The sequence below is a fragment of the Xenopus tropicalis genome, chromosome 2, assembly GCF_000004195.4.
Source record: "Xenopus tropicalis strain Nigerian chromosome 2, UCB_Xtro_10.0, whole genome shotgun sequence".
NCBI classification, from domain to species: Eukaryota; Metazoa; Chordata; class Amphibia; order Anura; family Pipidae; genus Xenopus; species Xenopus tropicalis.
The window spans coordinates 58761830-58783827 of record NC_030678.2 but is presented as its reverse complement, the minus strand read 5'-3'; the positions used below and the strand labels follow the sequence as shown (position 1 = coordinate 58783827).

At 39.1% G+C, this 21998-nt stretch overlaps 1 protein-coding gene across 2 annotated transcripts in view; it reads left to right on the top strand.

Annotated features, from left to right (window-relative positions):
- wwc3 (WWC family member 3) overlaps window positions 1-21998 on the top strand; it is a 127069-nt gene that overhangs the window by 87572 nt on the left and 17499 nt on the right. For both annotated transcript variants that reach the window (XM_002932795.5, XM_018091556.2), the window contains exons 7-11: window positions 3088-3237; window positions 4763-4836; window positions 13550-13792; window positions 17096-17185; window positions 20657-21228. In XM_002932795.5, the coding sequence (XP_002932841.2) occupies window positions 3088-3237; window positions 4763-4836; window positions 13550-13792; window positions 17096-17185; window positions 20657-21228 (1129 nt within the window). The remainder of the gene's footprint in view (window positions 1-3087; window positions 3238-4762; window positions 4837-13549; window positions 13793-17095; window positions 17186-20656; window positions 21229-21998) is intronic.

Genomic DNA, 21998 nt, shown 5'->3' with positions numbered 1-21998 from the left:
GCCTCCGTGGTGGAGGGCCGATAATGGAAGCTAGTTTTGACCACTCCCCTTTTTAAACCACACCCACTTGAAACCACACCCATGTTATCGCATGACCATAGCCATATTAATGGTGGTAGTACAGCAAAAACCTGCTATACTCTGCCTTCCCTACCCTGCCTGTGTGTGCCATACTCTGCCTTCCCTACCCTGCCTGTGTGTGCCATACTCTGCCTGCCCTACCCTGCCTGTGTGTGCCATACTCTGCCTGCCCTACCCTGCCTGTCTGTGCCCAACCACGCCTGCCCTACCCTGCCTGTGTGTGCCATACCCTGTGTGTGCCATACTCTGCCTTCCCTACCCTGCCTGTGTGTGCCCTACTCTGCCTTCCCTACCCTGCCTGTGTGTGCCATACTATGCCTTTCCTACCCTGCCGGTGTGTACCATACTCTGCCTGTCCTATGCTGCCTGTGTGTATGGCACATACAGGCAGCATAGGGCAGGCAGAGTATGGCACACACAGGCAGCCTACAGTGACGCAATGCTGGCACTGCTCCTACAGTCTGCACAATAACTATATATTAAAAAACTTTTTAATTGCAGTACCACCACAGTATATGTTCTTTTTATAGTGTGCAGGGTTTATTTGTGGGTTTCTACTGCTCCTACAGTTTGTCTGAGGTGTGAACAATGTGGGTGATTACAGCCTGAGCCTGAGGTGTGAACAGTGCAGGGGGTGAATAATACAGGGATTAAAAGGTGTGAACAACACAGTGATTAAATTTTTAAACAATACAGGGGGTTTACAGCCTGAATTTGAGGTGTTAACCATGCAGGGGCCAGTACTGATACCATTTAAAGCTTACACAAAAGTAAGCCATCAAAGCAGCCAGACAGGTGGGGGGGCCACACAGAGGGGGGTCGCGGGCCGCCAGTTGGACAGCACTGCTCTAGTTGATGAGTCCTCCGGGTGAGTAGGGATCAGGGGTTATCCTGCCTGTCACTATCTCTACTCCGTGGCCCTGCACTGAGGCAACATTGCCGGATAGGAGAAATACTCCTGGATCTAATCACTCGTTTGGTGGGGCTAATGGCTGCCCTTTCTAGATAGAGCTGACTATGCTCACTTTCCTAGAAAGTGCTATTAAATACTCTGCTGTGCTTGCTTATCCTCGTTCACGGGGCCCTGTCCCCGACTTCTCAAGATGGTATAGTGTTCTCTGGACTAAGATGGCTTACTGGGGCCTGTTACTGCACCCAGGCTCAGAGTGAGCTGTGCTTAGATAGCAGACAGGCAGCCAAAGAGGAAGCCACTCCTCCTTGCTAGACACTATATCAGTCTGAAACCTGAGTATAAGGGCTTTGCCCAATAGCAGTAAAGATTGTGAAGAGGTAGGGGATAAAGCCATAGAGAGCTTAACCCTATGGGGTTACTAACATTACTAACATTATTAATGTTAGTAATGTTATTTTTTATTCTTTACTCTTCATTCTTACTTTAATTTCCTTCCCTTTTTCTTTCTGACTTACATATGCTAAAAGTTCTGTCTCTCCATATCCCAGCCACTCAGTGCAACTGAAACTACATTTTATTATTTTTACAAACTGCTTTGAAGGTTGTGAATAATTTGCCTTGCAGGTTGCAGTCAACGCAAGCAGAGAGAAGCAGATTTGCTCTTTTCCGCAGTTACGTGTAGCTGAAGCTGTCTCTGTTAGTGCAGCTACATGGAGCTGCAGAAGAAAGCATATACACTCCTTAGCGGAGCCAACCCTTTATATGATTTTGGCCTTAGCGTTCATAGAACTTTTATTAAGTGATAACAGATACCAGAGAAGCAGATCACAACGTTTCGGGTATACCTTACCGTTAGTAAAGTGCCACTAACTAAAAGTGTATAATATGGACTCCTCCATATTATATGAAAACACACATACTGCCATTAGTGTGCACAGCACATACATCAGTCCCATTCAAGTGTTGCGGTAGAGTGTTGTAGTCCAATATACCAGCATAGTGAAATAGTAATTGTGAAGTAATACAAACAATGAGCCCAACCTTTACAATTAAACTAAACTATAAATTAAACCAAATCTAACACAACCCAAATGGGCATTTAAGTAACAAATAATGTTTTTAGACAAATATGTAATATCCACAAAACTTAATGCCATGTCTCCTAGACAGATGTGTCACTACCCAGAATCCTCTGATTATGCCATCACAGTTTTGGTATGACAGATGTGCCAACAATACAGAAATATGTCAAGGAGTACCTAGAAAAATCTGTTTGAGACATTTATGTTGTGTGTCCTCAGATTTCTTCAAAAGATACTCTAAATTCTTTCCTCTCTTGTGTCTAGGGGAAAGTAAGGGGCATATTTATTATATCGTGTAAGCCAACATCAACGATGATGTTGCCCATAGCAACCAATCAGATCTTTGCTTTTGTTTTCTAACTTGTTGGTGACTGTTGAATTCTAATTTCTGATTGGTTGCTATGGGCAACAACAGAGTTGATGTTGGTTTACACGCTATAATAAATATGCCCCTAAGTGTCACTTGACACTTTAGTTTCATATGTATCACTTGAGCTACACTTGTCACTTGTCTTACAGTTTAATTCTAAACAGGACAGAGTATATTATACTTGTGGATTTCTTTGAAATGAGTTGTGTAAATGAAGCTTGGACTTATTTCTTGTATTATAGACAATCACTGTGGTTGTTTCACTATGGTGGACTGTATTGAACTAAGCTGAACCTCAGCACTTAAATGGGACTCATTTACCTCATATAATAAGAGAGGTCACTTTCCAATTACTAGCACTTGATAAAGGGTGAAGTGAACCTACATACCCGAAATGTTTTTATCTGTTTTTTTTGGTGTTTGTTAATTTGTTATCACTTACTAAATGTGAAAACTTCAGCAGCATGGGAGACACCATATTTTCAGTCTATACTGATTTTGGAAGTGATCAGTGTGCTCCGATGATTCCAGGACTTTATATTTAGTGCTGCTGTGTGCCATATTATTATATTATATTGCACAATGGTTTGCCTTTTTTAAATAAATGAACTAAAAAGATTTTATGTGTTGCTTCCAACCAGAGCCTAGCAAAGCTGACTGATGGATTCAGAAACAGCTGTTGTATTTCAGACTCTCTATACGGCGCTCAGCACAATTCAGGCTCCCTAACTGACTCCTGTTTACCTCAGCAATACTGTGATGCCTGCTCGCAAACTGATAACATCGGAGAGGTACTGTATGGTTTGACGTCACAGTTGTGTAAGTCATGTGATCTGTTATACATGAACAAATAAACTTTTGACAGGTAATAATTCCACTACTATGCCAGGAATTAGCCTGTACTGCTGTATTGCTAATTTTGTCCCTGCAATCCATAACTGAGACATAGGTTGTGTGCTTGCAGTGATATGATGTGATTATGATAACACCGCTCATCAGCAGTGAACTTTGACATAGAATGTAAAGCTTAGAAATGTAACACACTTTCATAGATTAGTAATGTTGCCTCACTGTATCCAGTCCTCTGTAAATTGCATCAAATACTATAAAACCACTGGTCAGTGATGGATGTAAAGAGATTGGGTTAATATTACTTTTATATGATAAATTATTTCTTAGTCATATATTCTTGCTTATGTCCTTGCTAATATATAAATGATGCAGAATTCATATATGCATTAAAGGTGACAGAAATAGTAATTTTAAGAATTTTTTCAGTACACATTACACATTGTATGGCTTTAAAGTTATCTGTATATGTAATTCCAATGGAAAGCAGTATTTGTTTGTTCCATTATGTACAGCTGGGTTTGACTCTGAAACCATGTAGCAAAAGCCATGCCTGCTCTAGACTCCAATTACCTCAAAATCCTGCCTTCTCAAAATCTGGTTCTTCTGCTTCTTCTTGGATATCTTGATCAGCTGGCTTATGCAACATTTTTTTTATATCAGAAGTAGTCTTGAGATGAGGACAGATGGAAACTGCTTTCATTTACAGTTACATTCACAAATAACTCTAAAACCACTGAACATGTTTGATATATATATGGGAGATTTGCTTACAATTCATTTTCTCTCAGTGATGTTGAGCCAATGGACATACCTTATGTGGAAACAACAGAAAAGCCTCTTTTCTCACTGCCCCTTAGCACTTTCCAGTTTTGTGCTTTGCTAGAGCCGCTACTGGCTTCTGATTCTGAAACACAGAGGCAATATTAGTCAGTGTGCAAAACAGATAAAAATATAATATTACAGCAGATGTAAATGTGGTGCTGCATCAGAAACAAACCTCACCTTCTTTGGGAGTCAGAAATCCCAATTTGTAAAATCATATTATCTGACAAAAGCTGCTTGTGTGGCTGTAGCCTAAAGGGCTTAGATTTAGCAGAGGTGTTCTTGGGTGACACTGACACTGATTTTCTTTCAAGTGTTATTTAACCTCCCGTTAAATAATGGTCTGTCTAAAATAAATTACGTTTTTGTAGGTTTAATTTGTAGCAAGATTTCTGTATTAGAAGATATTATTTTATATTGAGGGTTTCCACATTTACAACAATAAAAAATATATTTATAGCCAGCTGTATTTTGTTAAACTCTTTTAGTGTCATATAACATAGAATCTACATACAGTACATGCATAAAAATATCATAGTAATGGGAGTTAAAGGTTTATATTTTAAATCGTTTGTGAATGATTTTATTGACTGCTGTTTTAAGTGACCCTGATTTTCTTCATGTTTTTTTTTTTTTAATTAGTTTGGCTTTGATGATAAATCCAGATTGGCAGATAGAGTCAGGCTTAACTGGCAGTATGAGGAAGCCAAAAAAAGGTTGGTAATGCACCAAAATATATTTGATACATATTTATGTAAAAATATGTTTAATTCTGTAGGTATGTGTTGTGTGCAATACTATTTGCTTACTGAGATCAAGGAACTTAAATATTTAGGGAAGGGCCAAAGAGGGTCTAGGCTGCAGTACAGTGCAGACATAACAGTCATTATGGTAGACTGAGCAAAATGATGGGTTAGCACATTGCACAACTTCTTCCTAAACTGTCTTAATATTTACATATAAACTGATGTTATACTTTCAATTGGGTGGACTGTCACAATGAGCAGAGAAACAGGGCAATAAATCAGAGAAGTGGCAACCAGAGGTGTTAAAATAAGGGAAGCAGACTATTTAGGCTGGAGTAGAAGTGTAGAGGGACCAGTAGAGTCCCAACTGAAGTTGGGTATCTGAGATGATTTTTTCAGTGGAGCCCAGTAACTTCTATTAATGTCAGTGCTTGGGGCTTTATGGTAAATTGGGGCCATTGTCCAGGAAGTGGAATCAGAGCCTAGCAATGTTATGGAGAGGTTAGAGAGCTGGGAGCAGTAAGAAAAATCAAACCTATTGATTTGTTATGGAAAAGGAATGTTGCCTTGTGCAGTCAAACAATGGAAGACTTGAAAGAGGGGGGTTAGCATAGGGTGATAAATTGCTGGGCTCTCACAGATTGGAAAGTGAAAGGAAGAATACTATAGCAGTTTTATGGACTGTGTAGGGGGAATGGCGCCAAGAGAAGAATCAGAGCTGTGGCAGCTTTAGTGTGAGGAGACCCTGGTACCAAGAGTATATATGTAAGAATATAGTTACATAGTTACATAGGGTTGAAAAAAGACCAGTGTCCATCAAGTTCAACCCATCCAAGTAAACCCAGCACACCTAACCCACACCTACCAATCTATACACTCACATACATAAACTATAAATACAACCAGTAGTACTAACTGTAGATATTAGTATCACAATAGCCTTGGATATTCTGATTGTTCAAGAATATTGATAGGTTTATTAAGGTATGTGTGTACATTTACACTTGGGGTCATTTGGATTGGAGTTTTGCTTTTTTAAACCCAAAAGAACTATGAATGTAACTATAACACACATTTATATATTATCCATGGCTCTACATAGTATCACAGACCAAAGCTTAGTGCATCTTACCAAATATATACGCATTTGGTTTAAATCTGAATTAAACTGGGCGTACACACAGATAATGTCAGCCAATATTATTCATTTAACCATTACAGCTGGCATTTGCCATTCTGCACAGAGAACATTTTAGCTTCGATAACACACTGGAATTAAGACTTTGTTATGCTTAGTTATTTCTTTATTGTGTGTATAATCCTTCTGTTTATATTAAAGGATTCTAACACTGCTGTGACTGTTATCATCCCTAGAATTCTTGAGGCCACGAGGGCAGACCACATTAAAAAAGAAACTCTACAGGGCAGCAGTGTCCAATGCTGAGATTTGGGGTGGGTGGGTGAGGAATGCCTGGCTATAATTACGAAACTAGTGGAATTTGGATGCAGTGCAGTTAGGGATTACTGATCTTTCTACACATTAATATATTGTCCTAATCTGTTTTTGCTCTTCTTCTTGATAGTTTTACTTTTTTAAGATGTTTTATTTTATAAAACATAATTATAATATATATTATAAATGTAATATTAGCATTATATAAACAAAAGAAAGTACCCCCAACTAAAAGGTATAGGGATATAGGCAGTTACTCAGGAGTAATTTACTTCCAGGCTTCTTTATTCACCCATCTAGATACCCATAATCCATACTGTTTACAGGAAAAAATCTTTAAGTGCATTTGGTTTGTTTTTCTAAAATCTGTGCTAAAAGATCATATTCTTTGGGGATGATTTGTTATCTATCAGACTGGTGATTTCCAGCTATTCTATGTATTTTACAATTTAACACTTTTCTGACTGACCTTTTTTGGTTTTTAACTTTATTATTATTGATTCTAATGCAGGGGTCTCAAACTCGCGGCCCGCAGGCCATTTGCGGCCCTCAGTACAATATTTTGTGGCCCGCACCAACGCCTTCGCAAAAGCAATGAATGGATCGCGATTTTTATTGCGAATCAAGGGATAATGCAAGGCACGGCGGGCGGGAGCTGTTGATTGCGGAAATGATGTTATGGGAAGACGTTCTGTGTGCACAATTAGCTCCTTAGTTAGCAGCTAATTGTGCACACAGAACGTCTTCCCATAATAACTGTTATGATGGCATAACGTCATTTCCGCAATCAGCAGCTCCCGCCCGTCGTGCCATGCATTATCCGATAATGCAAGCCTTCATGGACTTTTTTTTGTGAAATCCCTTATGCGGCCCAGCCTCATCCTGACTTTGCCTCCTGCGGCCCCCAGGTAAATTGAGTTTGAGCCCCCTGTTCTAATGTATTGTATAAACAAAATTCCAATCATACTTGTCACAAAGTATGTTGCATGAAAATGCTCTGTTGAGTATCCAAGTCCCATATGACTGACTAAATTTTTAGCTGATGTGTGTGCCAATTTGTCCAAGGTAATTTCCATTGGTTTGCAGAATTTACGCCTATCTCAATTTGTAATCCCTTATGCAAATCACATGTGGAGATACAATTTGGACAGTTGTTTTCTGCACTGGAATTAATTGGTACTGCTTGTAAAAAGTTAACAATAGATAGAAAATTAGTCCCTTCGTCTGGACGAGGAACCACAGGTTCTAGGGTCCAGTTACTAGGGTCCTGGGCACAGCTGCAAGATTACCAAGGGCCACAATATCAAAGAACAAATCAAATCAAACAAAAGTTAAATGAAACCTTCAGTAGCAGGAAAAATTCCCTGGCTTTTCTCATACCTTATACAAAAAGATAACATAATTTATTGGTATTTCCTTCTACTTATGGAAGGTTTGAGTGTATAGTGACCCTTTAATTTAGTAATGAAGTACAAATGCTTCTTCCATTGTCTGCAAAATTGGATTTTGATAATAATGGGGCACTGTATAGTTTACAGACTGGAATTCCCTGAAAAATGCTGAAGGGCAGGGAGTGGTAGAGGAAGTTACAAAGGAAAGGCCAGCTTTCCTGCATGATTAGCAACCTAACTGTGAGTGGGATAGAGAAGTCAGCTGCTAAAATTGTCAGAAGGTTTTATATTCTTTCATAAGGGTATGTTGTTTGTGAGATTTGATTTGAAAAACAGAATTTCCTCAATGGCTGTTTATTTTTCAGTTTTTGTAGGAACTGACCCATTGTCCTAATAATTAAAAGGTGTTATTGAGTTCCTCTTTCCACATACAAACTTGTTCTCTAAATAAATATAATAATAAATTAATCTCTGTTTAACCTTTGTTTTGTTCTTTAGACCATATGCAAAAAGTTCCAAACTTCCTGCAAACAGTAAGCTATTCTGGGCATTTTATTTCACTTCAGCAAAAGGCACATTGGCAAGGCTGCAGTTTAGATACCCCATCAGTCTGCGTGCAGTTGAAGGATAAGTTTATTATCAATGCCAAAAGGCAGTGTTATGCTCCACTCATTCAACTTAATTTACCTGGTATTTAAAGTGTTGTTGACTGTGGATTTCACTAGCAGAGGGATCAAACAGTGTGCAACTGATGCTGCAAAAAACACCACAACTGTTGTGAAGCAGTCTTTTCTATAACTTGTGTAACCCTGAAGATGCTGGGCATTTGTAACACAAATAGGCATGTACTGAAACATCTTTGAACAAAAGATACTGACTAGTGATGAGCGAATCTGTTCCGTTTCGCCGAAAAATTCGCGAATCTTTCAAAAGATCCGCGAAACGGCGAAAAATTCGCGAAACGGCGAAAATGTCGTGCGACAAAAAAAATTGTCGCGCGCTGTTATTGTTTCATCGCACGCGGCTATTGTTTTGTCGCACGGCTATTGTTTCGTCGCACGCGGATATTGTTTCGTCGCCCGCGACTATTGTTTTGTCGCACGGCTATTGTTTCGTTGCACACGGCTATTATTTTGTCGCGCGGCTATTGTTTCGTCGCTCGCGGCTATTGTTTCGTCGCCCTCGGCTATTACTTTGTCGCACGGCTATTGTTTAGTCGCACGTGGCTATTATTTTTTCGTGCGGCTATTGTTTCGTCGCACGCGGCTATTATTTTGTCGCACGGCTATTGTTTCGTCGCACACGGCTATTATTTTGTCGCGCGGCTATTGTTTCATCGCCCGCGGCTATTATTTTGTCGCACGGCTATTGTTTCGTCGCCCGCGGCTATTATTTTGTCGCGCGGCTATTGTTTCGTCGCACGCAGCTATTATTTTGTCGCGCGGCCATTATTTCGTCGCCCGCGACTATTCTCTTTTGACGCCGGCGACAATTTTTCGTCCGTTTCGCGAAACAATCCATGCCTGGCGAAACTTTTCGCCCATCACTAATACTGACTTCTAACTAACCATATCCCTGTCATCCCCAGAAACCAATGTCTAAGACATGACACTTTTTTTCCAAAAAGTAATTTTTGGTAGTAAAAGAGCTGGTGAGATTTTCACCTTGACTCATTTTAATGGCATTTGAAGTAGAGTTGCTGGAAAAGCCTACCGAGCTAAAGGGAGTTGGGGCTTGAATTGCATCATGTTAAACTCTAACTAAAATAAGCCCCCATTAACTGTAAACTTAAGACAAAGGCATCAGTTAGGGAAATTAAACAAATACTGCACATTCTATATAAGAGCAACCCCCCCATACAAATTAGCCTTATTATGCAGGCAAGTAATGAAAATGCTTCCCACTGGCAATAATGTAAATCACCACCCGCAGTAAAGCAGATTAATCTTGGGTGAATAATCGCCACTTGTGTCATATCCCTAATTTTGAGCTAGGTCTGATCTCCAAATATCATTGACCAAATGTAGAAATGTAAATAAATGTGTAGCCCACTTATTAATACGGATGTGGCACTACCTGCTGATATGTCACTATACTTGGCGCTTTCAGGAGTCCTGAGCCCCGCTTACTTTGGGGAACAGCTATTTCTTTATACTGTGGCGTGCCTCCACCCAGGATAGGGATAGAATGAACTATAACTCCCCTCCTGAGAACTTGATACTGTACTGCAGTGTGGGGACTCCCAGCACTCCTGGCACCTTGCCCCCTCCCTGGGGTAGTTGCTTACCCGGCAGTGTGGATCCTCCGTGTATGCAGAGACAGAACACTGGATGGATGTTTAACCAGTGGAACTTATTTATTGTCACAGATGTATCAGACAGGCAGATCACACACAGGAGCAATGTTACAGTCAGGGTACACTCTCCTCTTCCTTAAGAGACCCTCTCTCCACGAGATATTAGCAGTACTCCCGCCAGATGATTCCCTTTAGGGGTTCCCTCCGGTACTTCTCGCCAGAAGCCCCTCTCTAGGGCACTTCCCGGTACTACACGCCAAGCGGACACCCCCTCAGCAGACCTCACCCCGGTACTTCCACTTAGATACCCCTGGATTAGGCAAATCTCCTACACTTAGCACTTTATCCCCTGACCCCCCTTAATCCAGTAATCCTCCTGTCGGGGCCACACTGCCCAACTAGCTTGCCTGTCTCCCACTCCTAGAGTGGTCTATAACAACTCTCTAACTGTCTAATGCTGACCTGTGGTTTACCTCTTATCCAAGAGGGGTCCCAGGCTGAAAGACCTGCAGGCACATGGCTGCACAGCCTTTTATACTAACTGTACCACCCTGTGGCCATAACCTTTAACTGCAGGGAAGCTAATCCCCTTTTAACTATTTAGGTACCAACCCACCCAAAGTGTTGCACTATTAAGTATCACCCACCCTTGGGGTCTATCCTGGGGGTAACCCACCTAGGGGCCCAATTTTGGAGATCCCTACAAATGTATTTGCAAGGATTTAAAGGAATCTATTTTCAAAATTATTAGTTTAAATTTATCCAGAGTGATCCTCTGTGCACTTTTGTAATCTACATTAATTTTCTATCTTAAGAAAATCTTGCTTGTAGTTTGTTCCAGTCTGCTGCATAAGGGCTGTGACAGACGGGGAGACTAGTCGCTCGCGACAAATCTCCCTTTGTCTAGGGAGACTAGTCTCCGTGTCTGCCACAGCCCTAAGAGGCAGATAGGGCTTATGCAACTAATGATCCTTGATAGTTTACAGGTAGAGAAAGGGCCTGTAAAGGTTATTGGCAATACTAAGGATGCTGGTTCAATTCCAGCTAAATGGTGATCTGCTGCATATGTATTTCCCTCCATCCCTCCGAGTGCAAAAATAATGCTACCCTGGGGCCAAACAATTGAATTATAACGAGGGGTATAGGCAAAGTCGGTCCGGGGACTGCATCAACGAGCCGATGCAGTCCCCAATCTGACTAGATTTTTTAACCTGCCTGATCGATGTCTGGGTGATTTCAGGCCAGATATCGGTCGGGCAGGCCCGTCAGTGGTGCCCATACACGGGCCGATTAGCTGCCGAATCAGTCTAAGGGACCAATATCGGCAGCTAGAATCGGCCCGTGTATGGGGACGTTTAGCAGACTTAATTACGGAAAGACCCCTTATATGGAAAACCCCCAGGTCCTGAGCATTCTGGATAACGGGTCCCATATCTGTACATTAAAAATAATTTGTAATTAATGTATATTGACAAGTTGCTTAGAATTATATCTTTATCACTTAAAAAGCTATTTTTTGGGTTACATTCTTTTCAAACGATATAGAGATATACACTATATGTGAAGTAGAAGTCAGGAATCCCTCTAAAAGGCTCATTTACAATTGCAAGGCAATATTCAAATATACCTACATCCCTGCACACACAGCTTTTAAAACAAAAAGAAAAGATAGAAAGAAAAGCATAATGGCAGATAAGAAAAAAATTTAGGAAATATTGATAGCAGCACTAGTCTGCCTTCTGTGTCTATATTCTGTGTTTATAGTATATACTGTACTGTATACTTTATACACTGAAAATAGTATATAGGGTACTGTGTGGTGTTACAAAACATTAGCGTGTGTTTCTTTTTGTGCAGGTTTGTGGAGCCTATTGATGCAACCTGCTGTTGGGAAAACTGGAATATATGCCACATTTAGGGTCATTATAGCTCTAGGGATCCAGTGTCAATGGGCTCACATGGTGCATATGAAATTATAACAAGTGTGTTTAATTTCAGATACCTTAAATAAATGGTGTCAGTACATGTAACATTGGCATACATTTTAGCATGCCACACTTTACCCTTCAAATTACCCTTACATTGTTTGTGAAAAGTGCAGATTTTTTTTTCAATCTTTTTTCTTTTTTTTTTTTAATTAACTATTGCCCTTTTAACCCCCTAATAAAAATTGCACACTTTTTCCATAATTCATTTTTCATAATGCATTCCCCAGTAGTATTCTAAGTGAGAATATTGTTCCATATAGTTTTTTTCAAACATTGTTTGGCTTGAAACTAATCACTGTTGCTCAGTATGATGTCTGCTTGCACTTAAATTACAGAAGTGGGTTAGACTTTTACTGGCTTTGGCCAGATTTGGGCATATATGTATAGTTACATTGCAAACATAACTGCAATTTCAAGAACGTTGAGTTATTGCTTAAGTAATCTTCCATACAAACCTATATGACTCCGTTTCATAATGTGAAAGAACAAATATTAATTAGGTTAGTTTTGTCTAACTTCTTTTCAACATGGAATGGGGCCCCTTTCATTTGTCACTGCATGTATTGATAGCACGTAACACAAGCATTTATTTGAAAACATTAAGAATTCTAAGGTGCAGGCATTCGATCATGGGCCTTATGCAGAAATAAAAGTTTTCTGTGCGCCCTGTGTGAAAACCTTTTATTTTAAGCTATTCCTAATTTATGCTATAGGAAGCACCTCCTGTAGCATGACGATCTCTATTGTTTAAATGTAAAACATTTTTCTCTCTTACCGCATTGTAATCAATTATACACATTGTGACAAGCTTTCTGTTTTTGAACATTATTTCAAGAAAGACATTTGCCTTGAAGGCCAGATGATCCAAATTCCTTCCAGATGCAAGTAGGAAATAAACTGTGTTAGATTTCATTTCTTCTGGGATAGCTTTTCCTGGCCATATGCAATGTCATTTTCCTTTGGAAACCGAGAAATATCAGCATAGTTTGCTTTCATTTTGGCTGTTGATCCTGTATCCCAAAGCCAAAGAAGCTATTAAAACTTTTTAGAAGGCTGTCTATTCTGTTTCATTAACTGCTTGTCATACTCACTCTTTTATAAGGTCAGTAAAATAGTTTTGTAAAAATCTGAAAGCCTATTCTTAAAAAGAATTAAAATGTACATGTTGATTTAATCTGCAGTGATTACTGCCAGCAAAGGTTCACTCATATGACAGATTTTAGTATTTTATTGTCGTCATAATAAATAGCTTTGTTTTTGCCTTATATATAATATTCACTAAATGAAGAAACTAAAAATGGAGTTTCAGAAAATAAAATGAAAAAGAAAAAAAAATGCAAGGAGTGTTCATTAGATAGAATGCTCTGATGGTAAAGGTGCACCATGTCCTTTTTACTAAACATATTCTCATTTCAGATGTATTGTATTGTTTTGTTAAATGCTGAATAAGTACTTAGACATTTTCTCAAATGTGACGTAATGCAAGATTAATCTAGTCATGAGTGACATTCACTTTCTTTATTAACCTAGTCATTTATTACTTTTCCTGCTTTAGAGTTTCCAGCATACAGCATCAGCTGGCCCTCCTTGATAATGAAACCTGGCCAGTAATGGCAGAAGCAGACAGGGACCATCTACAGCTAATCAAAGAGAAAGAAGCTCTCCTTCAAGACCTACAGCTCATCTGCCAACAGAGAAGATCTCCTGAAGACCTCTCAAGAATGGAGGAAGAAATGAGAAGATTATCAGATGAGATCCAGAGGGCCCATGCAACATCCGCCCAAGGCATCACTGAAAGGTTTTTAGCTTTGATTATGTCACTGCAACTTACTTGTCATTGGAATTATTAACTAGAGGTGCTTTAGGTTTGCAATGCAACATTCTGTTTATCTTTGCATACTGTATATTCAGATCATAGAAACCCATGGCTGCCCCCATAAATAAAGCACCCCCTGTGTTAGCAATGCTACATTTTTGAGAGGTGTGGGGGGGGGGGGGAGGAGCACATAAACATTCTAATAAACAACCCCCAGTAAGTGTGTGTAAAATTAAAATGAATTGTTTTTCACCATAAAATCAACGATTAGCCTTACGTGTAATGAGCTGTTTTAAAATAATTTGCAAGAGGTCCCTTTAAGAGGTCCCCTTTTGTAAGGTTAAACCTGATATATTTAATTTTGGGAAAAGTGTGAAGTAATTGCATAAGTGCAGTTAATTTCTGAACCCAAGCTATGTGGACCTTTAGAGAATTGGGTGTTTATGAAGATTCATAATGCATGAGTATTCTTTCATGGATCCAAAACAGTCTGTTGCTAGGCTGGACTTTCTGGTGTCTTCATGAGTAACTAATAAAGTTAGTCATTTCATCTGGTCTGCCATAAGCAGAATTTGGGCCTTTTTCGCTTCATTATCAAGTGGCCAGAGAGAGACTGACAACGTAGCCACTGTTACCTCTGTGCATGAAAAGTACTCAGTCAGTATTTATCTTATTTGACTATAATTGTATTTTCCTATTTTCATATGTTTCATATGTTTCATATGTTTTCTACATATCTTTGAGGCACTCTTATTTGTAGAGTCTTAACTAAAAAATGATCTCTGCAAAGAAAAAGGCAACAAAATGCATGTACTATATTGTACTTTCCAGCTGGCATTTTTGCGCAGCTAAAGGTTTGGGGTCTGATCCATTAACAATCGTTAAAGGAATACTGTCATGGGAAAACATGTTTTCTACAAAATGCATCAGTTAATAGAGCTTCTCTAGTGTGTCCATGTGTCAATTAGTTAAAGACTTTCTTAAAAGTAGAATTTTCCTGTTTGAATTAAACACAAAATCCTCCTCGATTCCCCAGTTAAGTTTTAATATATCTGCCCTATAATATATACTTAGCAGTAGATGTTCTGTATAAAGGAACCCTGTAATTATTGTCTGCTCCTGATAGGATGTTGATTGCATGGCCTCCCCACTATTCTCTCTGTCTATTATTGGTTATACATGGCATTAGTCACTGTGCAAATATGCAGTCTAGCCCTTATTTGCCATCCATTATGTATATGAGTATATAACCCTAAACATGTCTTCAAAAACTGCAAAAAGAAAGATGGTTAGCTCAGGGGAACAGAGAGGAGTAATAATAATCCATTATTAACACCAAAGCTGCTTAGCAGTAGTGAAGGAAAGAGCATAAGATCTTGGATTATGCCACAAATAATGCCCAGTACCACTCTGTTTAGCCCAAAAACACACATTTTCACCTTTCCACCCTATTCTATGACTATCAGCTGGCGCTAACCCTTGTGTGGAACTAAGCTGACAAATAGACCAACTGAATTTCCTAAGCTACTTGTGAAAATAATGCATTGGAAAAAAAACTTTTAACACATATGAAATATAAAATGATGTTTTATTTAAAATTTTAACATTTTTCTGGTTACAATTTTGTGGAACAAAACAAACTAGCGCTCAAAGAAGCCACAGCTATAATGTTTATGATTTTCTCAATCACTTTTTAATATACTTCACATATATGTTGTGCCTGTACTGGTGCACTGTTTCTGGTCATGCCCAGATATTTCATGTATGTGGTCAAAGGTGTCTTCTAATATATGACAAAATAAAGCATCTCTAGAAGTAAAGTTCTAGTGTCCAAGAAATGTTGCAAGCTACTATGTAAATGACCTTTTGCTTGCTTTAAGCCAGGGGCAGAAGTTGAGCTCAGCCCCAAAATGCACATTTTAACCTTTCCATTTTATGCTACGGAGCCCACCTGACTGCACCCTTGTGTAGTTTTCTGCTAAATTAAATGGAGGTTGTTAGTAGGTGATAGGCTGTGAAGCACACAAATCTCGTTCTGTGGGGCTCCAATCTTTGTTGCTGCTCTTGGTCCTGATGCATGCGTTCTGTGTGTGCATGGTGATGAGAATTTGATGCCAAATTCCTTAGTGAATTATTGGCAGGTGTGAAATGCCACAAAAAACCTTCTGGCGACAAGAACTTTAGCAACACCACTTACCTACTGCTGAGATAATAAGGAAGGCTGCTTAAACACACAGTATGAGCCCCTTCTCAACATTAGCTCAATGACAAGGGCTTGTCCTGAAATACTATTGTTTTAATTTGGAAATATGTATGGTTTTTGTTATTTCTTGCACTAAACTTACATTCAACTTCCTGTCCTGCAAAGCAGGCTTTTCTGTGGCCTGTTGATTTGATTTTACCTTGCAGGCAAGGACTGGAAGTAGAATTTTACTTAAGTAAGCTTAGATTTTCCCTGTTTAGTGCAAGAAATTGTAGTTTGGCAGCAACTGGGGCTTGTGAGCCTTTCCAAATAAAATAAATATGTAAATGAGTAAATTATAGAGGCAATAAATCTAGGCTTTTGCAATCAACTGATTATTGTATTTGCTGTGTTAGTATTAAGCTGGCCATACACGCACCGATAATATCGTACGAAACCTCGTTTCATACGATATTCGGTGCGTGTATGGCAAGTCGGTGAGCCGTCCGATATAGCAGGAAGCTGCTGATATCGGTCGACTCGCCGATCGGGCCAGTTAAAAGATTTTGATCGGGCGCCATAGAAGGCGCCTGACCAAAATCTGCCTTCAGCGCTGAATTGGCAGAAGGAGGTAGAAATCCTATTGTTTCTACCTCCTTATCTGCCTTTTTCAGCCCTGAAGGTTAGTGGCGGATCTGGCGATCTTTCGTGCAACCGATGGTCGCATGAAAGATCGTCAGATCGCCACATGTGTGGCCACCTTAAGAGTATGTTTTAGGTAAAATTTGCCAACTATAACTATACTGAATACATTTGTGAATGCATGAATGTTTGTGTGTATGCTAATTAGAGTTTCTGATGACCTGGTTAGTGGCCCTGCTGGTAAACGCGTACAAGTATAGAATGTTAAGAAGAATTAGTTTGAGAGCATGGGAGAGTGAAAACATAACATTTACCTAAGGGCAGGATGGCTAATGCTGAGAATACCATAGAAAGGGGTAATTCTAAATACATGGTTTAGTCGAGATTTATACTTCATCCTTTTCATTTCTGTTTTTTATATTTCTAGTGTGGATTTTTTATGAATCTTTTTCACTTTACAGGTTACTGTTACAAGAGAAAAGAAACTCTCTGTTAAGGTGCCTAGAGGAGGCTACTCGCTTGGCTTCATATTTGCACACTCAGATAAAGAGGTAATTCAGTGAATTATGCATGCCTATAAACTGATGAATGTATTTCTGAGCGGCAGTGTAGGAAACTGGTATCATCAGGGTCCCAGACACATCCAGGCGCACATATATCCATACACAAACTCTAGGGGCCAGGGCTCACAGAGCATTGGCTCAGCTACTTTCAGCCTGTGGGGCTGACAGAAGCAGATCCACTCCCTTCCCCAGCTCCATTGATCTGCAATTAAAGGTACAGCTTTCACTGTAGACACACGGAGCGGAGGTTGGCCTAAAAAACACGAAAGCAGGCATTTTGCCCTGCTGTGTGTGCCTGCATGCAAGCTGAAGCTGTCGTTTTAGGGTGAAGACACCCAGAGCTACAAGTAGCAGCTACTTGTCACGGCTACTAAAAGCCAGAAAATACCCTGCCATAGACAATAATGAGAATTGCCTCTGATAAACACACATAGAGACAGTTCTCAGTAAATGATCAGATTTTAGCATGATCAGTCTATTTTAGTAGCTGTGACAAGTAGCTGCTACTAGTAGCTCCATGTGTCTTCACCCTTAAGTGCAGATCAACAGAGCTGGACAAATGGATCAACTGTCGTCCATTTTTTTATGTAGTCTCATTGACAGGCACAGCATCGGCCTGCGTGGAGCTACACTGAGCTATTTTGCGCTTTGTAGAGGTGCAAAAGTTGATTTCAAAATCCATCTGGAGCCTATTTTAGCCACCCTCTTTCAAAAATACAGTATTTTTCACTTTTAAGGCCTCATTTAAATTCAAATGATACTTAACTAGCTGAATGCACAAACCTTAATTTCATATACTGTATGTGTTTTTCCAGATCTATCTCTTGCTGCAATCTGGTAGCTAAATTATCAAATTTGTCCTGCCAATTTCAAAAACATTTTAAGTCAAAAGAAATACAATATGTGCTTTAGCCCTAGTGAAAACAAACTTTCCCCAGGTTTCTGGCAGAGTTTACAAATATGGAGTTACAAATTATTACTGAGTTCATAATATAATGTAATTTTGTCAGTAATGCTTATTGTAAGAGAAAATGCCATTTTGCTGTCATTCTTCTGTGGTTGCTAGAGGCTGCTGGGTTCAGTAATCAGTATAGCTTGTTGGAAGAAAAAAAGAGTGAATTACAATGTGTATCTGTGAGTGTTGTATGTTTTTTGGGGGCCGTCTGGTTCCGTAGCTGGCATGTGTTTTTATCCGCAGCACGTTTATTGCCCATGTGTGCTGCCATTTTGTGCATGGATGGCAATTTAGTTTAAATAAAAAGCATAATTAAAGCAACATTAATATACATGGACCATGATACCAAGCAACCCCTTATATCCAAACAGGTCCTGTAGTTTAATAATTATATTTAAAACTACTCTATTCTAGGCAGGTACCACACTTTAGATGATCAATTCTCCCATGGTTCATCTCAATCCAGATTACTTAACCTCTAAACTGTAACACCAGTGTATTACCCTTTTACATCCTTCTGTCACATCTTCTGCCCAAAGCATTTCTGGGTAGACTGGACCATCTGCTATAGACTTTTAGGCTAATGTCCTCCAGGGGGTATTAGTTGCGATAAATCTCTGCTACCACAGGCGAACATTTTCCCATAAAAACCTTTTCTTTGGTAAGCTGTGTGCTATGAAACATGACAAATGAAATAATTTAAATGAAAACAATATATGCTGATTAGGGATGCACCGAATTCAGACAAATCTGACTCTTTTTTCCACCCCTTAAATTCATGTGACTTTTGGTCAGTTCTTTTTGACCCTTTCTTTCTCTTTTTTGCCTATGAAACTTATGGTTTCAATTCGGATGAATCCTTTATGAAAGGTCAGGGATTTGACTGAATCCCAAAATAGTGAATTTAATGCAAAAGGGGAACTGTCACCCAGACATAAAAAGCTAAATGATAATAAGTTTTTTGTTTTTTTTTTAAATTAAACATGAAACCATAATTCTTTTTTTAAATAAATTATCTATACCTGTTAAAAAAGCTATTTAAAAATCTCAGCAGTTAACCAAATATTTCCTGCCCTGCCTCTATACCTCAGGCCTAGAGGAAGGGCTTCAATTTATATTCAGCATTTCCTGGACATCACTGCACAATAATTCCCCCCCCACTCTCTATAATTGTGCAGCATGGGCATGGGCAACAGGTCCCCCATTCTGGTGCATACTCATGATTTGTCTTAATAACTGTGTTCACAAAAAGGCACCTGTGTATGTTCACTAATTGTGATTTCCAAAACAATGAAGGAAATATTATTTAAATATTTTTATACTGTCAGAAAAGTTTATTTTGCTAGACAAAAACAATATAAAAGAGTTTGGAATTATTTCTTAGGGTGACAGGTCCCCTTTAATACTGATGCTTATATATCTGCTTATATATAATAGATCCCATCTCACCTATGGTACTAAAATATTTAAAGGGGCTAATTCACCTTTCAGAGTGGTAGAACTTTGCAAAAGAAGCATGTTTCTCAAATTAAATGAACTTGTTTCTATATCATTAATCCTGATGGGAGCCAATAGCTATAATACTGAACAAGCGAATGAGGACAGCCCAGGGCATGGGAATTAGCAATTCAAGTCACTGTCCTTACTAATGTTTCTTTCTGATCTCTGCTTCTGCAATTTTCTGTATGGTTGGGTAAGTACAGACTTTGTAAATGTAATTCTTTTACATAGTCCAACCAAAGGTGAACATCCCCTTTACCTGGTTTATGTAAAACTGATTTTAGCATTTATCATTTGTATAATACTATCTGAAAATTATTAAAGGCAGCTACATGTATGACATATTACTCTAGGGGGCTGATTTACTAATCCACGAACGTCCGAAAAGTGTCCGAATGCGTTTTTTTCGTAATGATCGGTATTTTGCGATTTTTTCGTCGCTGTCGCAACTTTTTCGTAGCTGTTACGACTTGCGCAAATTGACGAGACTTTTTCGTAGCCAGCGCGAAAAAATCGGAAAGGTTTGCCCACCGTTTACTAGCGCTCAATACGAAAAAGTCGGGACACTTCGCGCAAGTTGTAACAGCTACGAAAAAGTCGCGACAATTCGCGCAAGTCGTAACGGCTACGAAAAAGTCGCAACAATTTGCGCAAGTCGTAACGGCTACAAAAAAGTCGCAACAATTCACAAAAAAGTTGCGACGGCGACCAAAAAATCTCGAAAAAGTCGCAAAATGTTCGTTTCCAATCTGATTTTTTCCCATTCGGAATTCGGATTCGCGGATTAGTAAATCAGCCCCTAGGGGTCACTAGACAGGAATACTAAGTAAAATGAAACATTTCTTGGATTTATTTTGATGTTTGGTCACAATGCAATGCATTGCAGCTATCTTAAGCTACAGTTTGCTTTGACTGTTGAAAGAATGATCTTTTGACTCTTAATTTTTATGAAATATCTCTTTGAATTTGACAAAACTAAAAAGAATTGCTTTTCCAATTTGCAGTTTGTCTGCCAGTACCCTGACTGTGTCTTCTGGTAGTAGCCGAGGATCTCTAGCATCAAGTCGCGGCTCACTGGCTTCAAGCAGAGGATCTCTCAGTTCTATAAGTTTCACAGACATTTATGGTCTTCCACATTATGAGAAAGCTGAAACCCAAGTGGAGTATGGGCAGCAGATGCGTTTTGATATGATTCCATTAGATGCTTTGAGCAAAGATTGTCAGTATTCAGAAACAGGCGGCCTTCCCAACCTAAATAAACAAAAGATATCCATGGATACTCCTCAATCACTGGCATCACTGTCATCGCGTTCATCTCTTTCTTCTCTGTCTCCTCCAAGTTCTCCATTGGATACTCCTTTTCTTTCTGCTTCTTGTGATTCTCCCTTGACCCAAATGTCTGAAGGCTTGGAGGAAATAATGAGTATTGGTTCTCTAGATATGATTAGAGGAAATTCATTAACTTTGGGTGAAGAGAATAACCAAGGCACATCCTCCCAAACACAAGGCTATAACACTGAAAATAAGGGTAAGAATCTCAGTGGACCACTGTTGTCAAGACTTCAAATGAGTGCCGGTAAGATCTTAATCTAAAAATCATTTCATATCACACTGTAATAAGTGCTTTATTAAAAAAAAGTGAAGAACCTGTTCATTAGTTACTGCTAACAAACAGCAGTTCACACCAATATATACTGATGGTTCAATTGTTTTTATCTGACACAGATTCTGTCTTGCTTTGCAGGTTATTACTCACACACAGAAACCTAGTTTACAGAAATTGTCTGTAGCTCGTAGCCTGTGACACCTCAGCCTTACCTAGAATTCTCAAATATAAGAGCTTGTGATACAAATACATACCGAAAAACACACACATATATACTGTATATATATATGTATATACACACACACACACAAGAATAGAAGGAAAGTGCCCCTGTGCCCCAAGTTTCTCAATTATAAGGGATAATATCCCATTGTCATATTGTTTTTAGCACCCATGGATCCACCAAGCTTAACTTGGTATTACAGTATTTAAAGGACAAGGAAAGGAATAATACAAACAGGGCACAGTAAAATCCTTAGTTATAACTTACTGTACTGCTGTATTTTGTCCCCGGTGTCTGCAGTCAGTTCACATTGTCTCTAAATATTTTCTAGATGCCTGACATCATTCTATTCAATGCCCCTCCTCCTGCATGCACAAAATAGTAAGCCCAAGCTTTGCACATTCCTGTTTTGTGCCACATTTTTCTCCTTCAGCCATAAAATTAAGTCACATGACATGCATGCAAATGTATGCTCCTCATTTATATACTAGGAAAATGCATTTCATGCCATTTTCAG